General features: G+C 60.5%; 1 protein-coding gene across 1 annotated transcript; it reads right to left on the bottom strand.

Moving 5' to 3' along the window:
- Positions 1-1830: 1830 nt before the first annotated feature.
- ENH_00019420 (hypothetical protein, conserved) lies at positions 1831-4428 on the bottom strand (the record flags this gene model as incomplete). The annotated part of the gene is made up of 3 exons (XM_013584498.1): positions 1831-3342; positions 3651-3846; positions 3979-4428. Coding segments are annotated over 3 exons (2158 nt in total), but the record flags the coding sequence as incomplete, so codon positions are not given.
- Between the last annotated feature and the right edge of the window lie 360 nt (positions 4429-4788).

The following is a 4788-nucleotide window of genomic DNA, read 5'->3' as shown; positions in this document are numbered from 1 at the left end:
GGGAGGGAGGGAGAGGGCTGCGGGTTTGGGGGCGGGGAGGCGGGTACGCGGCGAGCGGTTTCGACGGGCAGGGTTTAGGGTTTAGGGTTTGGGGTTTAGGGTTTAGGGTTTAGGGTTTAGGGTTTAGGGTTTGGGGTTTGGGCGCAGGACTACGATCCCATTGCCGGAGGCCCTGTCCGAGCCATTCCTCAAGGGTTTACTTGCTGGGACAAAATCGAAGTCGATATTCGTAAACCCTAAACCCTAAACCCTAAAACGCGGTTTCCAGCTGGCTCTAGGCTTTAGCGTTCGGAGCGCAGCGAGAGGGTTTAGGGTTTAGGGTTTAGGGTTTAGAGCGCAGGGTTTGGCACTCAGGTCTCGGGCTCCGGGTTCAGGGTGCCGCGCTGAGTAGCGCCCAGGGCCTAGGGTTTAGGGTTTAGGGTTTAGGGTTTAGGGTTTGTGCGCAGCGAACTGCCGCGTGAAGGACTTGGTGTTGTTTTTGGAAAAGAAATTTAATGTCTCTGTAGTCATTCTTTCTTTTGGAAGTTTTTGTCTTTACAACAACTTCTTGCCGAGCCACAGACAGGGGCGCCTCGGAAAGCCAATTGCCGTTTTAGGGTTTAGGGTTTAGGGTTTAGGGTTTGTGCGCAGCGAACTGCCGCGTGAAGGACTTGGTGTTGTTTTTGGAAAAGAAATTTAATGTCTCTGTAGACATTCTTTCTTTTGGAAGTTTTTGTCTTTACAACAACTTCTTGCCGAGCCACAGACAGGGGCGCCTCGGAAAGCCAATTGCCCAGGCAAACCCTAAACCCTAAACCCTAAACCCTAAACCCTAAACCCTAAACCCTAACGGCTCGGCCCTACGGCCTGCGGCCTGGGAACTGCGGGGGGTTTGCTGCCGGCGGCTTGCTGGCTAGTTGCTGCGCAGAGCCAGCGGCTGCACCCCTGCTGCTGCTGCTGCTGCTGCTGCTGCTGCTGCTTATTGGGCTGCTAGGGCTGCTGCTGCTGCTCACGTGGCTGCTGCTGCTGCTGCTGCTGCTAATCTGCCTTTGGCTGCTGTTGCTCCTGTTGTTGCTAGTGCTGCTGCTGCTGCTGCCAGCATGCCTGCTGCTGCTGCTGCTGCTGGCATGACTGCCGCTGTTGCTCCCAATGCTGCTAATGCTGCTGCTGCTGCTGCTGAAGTGCCTGCTGCTGCTGCTGCTGCTGCTGCTGCTGCAGCTGGTGGAGGAGATTACGAAGGCCCCGCCCCCGCCAACTTTGCTGCTGGAGAGCAGCTGCAACAGCAAGGAGGACTCAGTGGATGTGCTGCTGCCAACTATTGCTCTGAAGACTACAGTTTAAGCCAAACCCTAACTGCTGCTGCTGCTGCTGCTGCTGCTGCTGCTGCTGCTGCTGCTGTAGGAGCAGCAGCAGCTGCTGGCTCGGCTGCTGCGAATGCTGCAGCCACGCAGAAGCAGCAGAAACGCTGCCTCTTTTTCGCCGTTTCTGCTACTAGTGCTGCTGCTGCTGTATAGCAGCAGCAGCAGCAGCAGCAGCAGTTGAGCTGCTGCTGCAGCTTCCTCTTAGTAGAAAGAGACCTTTGTTGTTACCATCAAGTTGCAGTGCTGCTGCTGCTACTCGGCGCCTGCTGCTGCTGCTGCTGCTGCTGCTGCTTTGACAGCAACATCGACAGCCGATGAGAGAAAAGCAGCAGCAGCAACAGCAGCAGCAGCAGCAGCAAGGCAGAGCTTTTCTACTGCCATAGAAAGACAGACTGCCGAAAAGGCTTAAGGTTCGAGGTTCAGGCTTTAAGCACTAGGGTTTAGGGTTTAGGGTTTAGGGTTTAGGGTTTAGGGGTTCGTTCTGCAGCCTTTAGGGGAGGGAGCTGCCGAGCGTTGCAGCAAGCGTGTCTTCCCCAGCAGCAGCAGCAGCAGCAGCAGCAGCAGCAGCAGGGTCTGCTGCTCTGTGGCTGCTGAGGCGCTCTAGTCTCTTCATGCGTCTCTCTAGTTTATTTGCTGCTCTTCTGCATGCAGCCAGTGTGCGTTCTTCCGCCTGCCGCCTGTCTCCTGCTGCTGCTGCTGCTGCTGCTGCTGCTGCTGCTGCTGCTGCTTTGCTGCTGCTGCGCACCAAGCTCGCCGCTGGCGACGGGGCGCGCGGCGACGTAGCAGCAGCAGCAGCAACAGCAGCAACAGCAGCACCGGCTGTGCGAGGCCTCGGCCTCAGCTGTTTGCTTAACAGGGGGGCCCCCAGGGGGCCCCCAGAAGGGGCCCCTAGGGGGCCCCTAAGAGGGGCCCCTAGGGAGGTACCCAAGGGGGCCCCTAGGGGGGCCCTCCACGGGTCGCTTAGGGGGGCCCCTGAGGGGCCCCCCCTCAGTGGGTCCCCTGTGGGGGCCCCTGAGGGGCCCCCTAGGGGGCCCCCTGAGGGGGCCCCCAAGGGTACCTCCAGGGGGCCCCCCAGGGGAAACTTCCAGCGATAATCTCTTTCAGAAGCTCCTTCAGGGGCCCCCCTGGGGGCCCCATAAAGAGACCCCAAAGAGTCTCTTAGGGGGCTTCTTAGGGGGGCCTCCAAGGGGGCCCCCAAGGGGGCCCCCAAGGGGGCCCCCAAGGGGTCTCCTGGAAGGGTACTAGGGGTTGTCCCCAGGGGGCCCCCCCGGGGGCACCCCCAGCAGCAGCTTAGTGGGGATGTCAAGGGGGCCCCCAGAGGGGCCCCCCTGGGGGCCCCCAGGGGGGCCCCTTTGGGGGCCCCCCAAAGCTCGTGGGGTAGAGCGGAGGGAAGGGCCCCACAGCTGTTGGCTGTTTGCTGCCTTGAGCTGCTGCGCTTTTGCTGCTGCTGCTGCTGCTGCTTTTGCTGCTGCTGCTGCTCTTGCTGCTGCTGCTGCTGCTGCAGCGTCCAATGACTCAGTTGCGCCGCGCTGCAGCTGCAAGGGCTGCCTGCCGCTGCTCCGCTTAAGAGTTGCCGCTGTTGCTGCTGCTGCTGCTGCTGCTGCTGCTGCTGCTGCTGCTGCTGGGGTTGAGCGACTCCGCCATTGGGGGGAAAGGGGGCCCCTAAAGGGTTTAGGAGAGAGTTTGGTTTTCCTGCTGAGGGAAAAGGTTTCCTTAGGGGCCCCTCGCCACAAGTTGCTGCTGCTGCTGCTGCTGCTGCTGCTGCTGCTGCTGCTGCTCCAGGTCGCCGCTTGAAACACAGAGCGGGCGGCCACTGGGAAGCTCCTGCTCCTGCTGCTGCTGCTGCTGCTGCTGCTCTTCCTCCTCCGCTGCTTCGAGTGTTTGCTGCAGCAGCGAGGTCTGCTGCTGCTGCAGCCTGCTGCAGCAGCAGAGTGCGTCTTTTTCCTCGCTGCGGCCGCCGCCGCAGCAGCAGCATCTGCTGCTGCCGCAGCAGCAGCAGCATCTGCTGCAGCAGCAGCAGCAGCAGGACCATGCGAGCAGAGCCCAGTGTCTGTACACCTCACTGGCACTAAACAAAGGCTGCTGCTGCTCAGGGGGCCCCCAGCCTGTGGGGCCCTCTGCAGCGCCGGCAGCAGCAGCGCGAGGGGGGCCCCCTGTGCTGCTCTCTTCAGCTGCTGCTGCTGCCACGCAGCAACAGCAGCAGCAAAAGCAAACAAACCCAACTCGCCGTTAGAGTACAGCAGCAGCAGCCACCTGCAGCAGCAGCAAACGCAGCAGCAGCAAAAGCAGCAGCAGCAGAAGCTGCTTAACCTCACAGGGGCCCCCAAAGCCATACACAGCAAATGCCCCAGGCCCTTGGGGGCCCCCTGGGGGCCCCCGGGGGGCCCCCTGAGGGGCCCATGGGGGCCCCTTGGGGGCCCCCTGAGGGGCCCCTGGGGCCCCCTGGGGGCCCCCTGGGGCCCCTAAGCCATAAAGGGCCTCCAGCTGAGTCAACGCACCTGCAGCCCTAAGTAAAGGCAGCTAAACCCTAAACCCTAAACCCTAAACCCTAGGCAAGTAGGCAGCACTGTGTCGCTGTGGGAGCAAGCCTCCCAAACCCTAAACCCTAAACCCTAAACCCTAAACCCTAAACCCTCACTGGGCGCGCTTGTCTGTGGCTGCCTGCAGGACTGCCTTTCCTTCGGGTTTGAAGTCGAACAGCAAATTAAACCCTTGAAAAGAAACCACCTGAAGCCTCCCGTCTTCGAGGACCATGCAAAGTGCTGCTGCTGCTGCTTCCCGCTGCTGCTGCTGCTGCTGCTGCTGCTGCTGCTGCTGCTGCTGCTGCGGGTTTAGGAAGCAGCAGCGGGGGACCTGCAGCAGCATTAGCCCTATTATGGGGGAAGGCGTTATGTAGCAAGACACGAAGCAGATGCGGGGTGCTGCTGCTGCTGCTGCTGCTTTGACGTCTGCTGCTGCTGCTGCCAGGTTCGTGCTGCTGCTGCTGGGGTCTGCTTCCTGCTGCAGTCGCCAAGCAGCAGCAAAACCCCTCTCTGGGGGCCTCAAGCTGCTGCTTTCTGCTTCTATGTCGCTTCTAGAAACCCCCGCCCTGCGCTCCACCACAAACCCTAACCCTAAACCCTAAACCCTCACCCCAAACCCTAACCCTAAACCCTAGCCCCAAACCCTAACCCTAACCCTAGTCCCAAAACCCTAAAACGGCGTCAAGTCAAGTCGCAGGGTTCCTTCAGGTAGGCGCAGCCCTGGCATCCACATTTAGGGTTTAGGGTTTAGGGTTTAGGGTTTAGCAGCCGGGCGTGAACTCTCCTCCGACAAGGGTTTAGGGTTTAGGGTTTAGGGTTTAGGGTTTACGAGCGCGCCCAGAGCTCCGCCGCGGCTTTAAATGCAGCAGGGGTTTTAAAAGCTGTTTGACATCCAGCAGCAAATGGGGGAGGGGGGAAAGGGGGCC

This window comes from Eimeria necatrix, genomic scaffold, assembly GCF_000499385.1.
Source record: "Eimeria necatrix Houghton genomic scaffold, Enh_scaff165, whole genome shotgun sequence".
In the NCBI taxonomy this organism is placed as follows: Eukaryota; Apicomplexa; class Conoidasida; order Eucoccidiorida; family Eimeriidae; genus Eimeria; species Eimeria necatrix.
The sequence above is the reverse complement of the archived record's forward strand: the minus strand, read 5'-3'. Positions and strand labels throughout refer to the sequence as shown.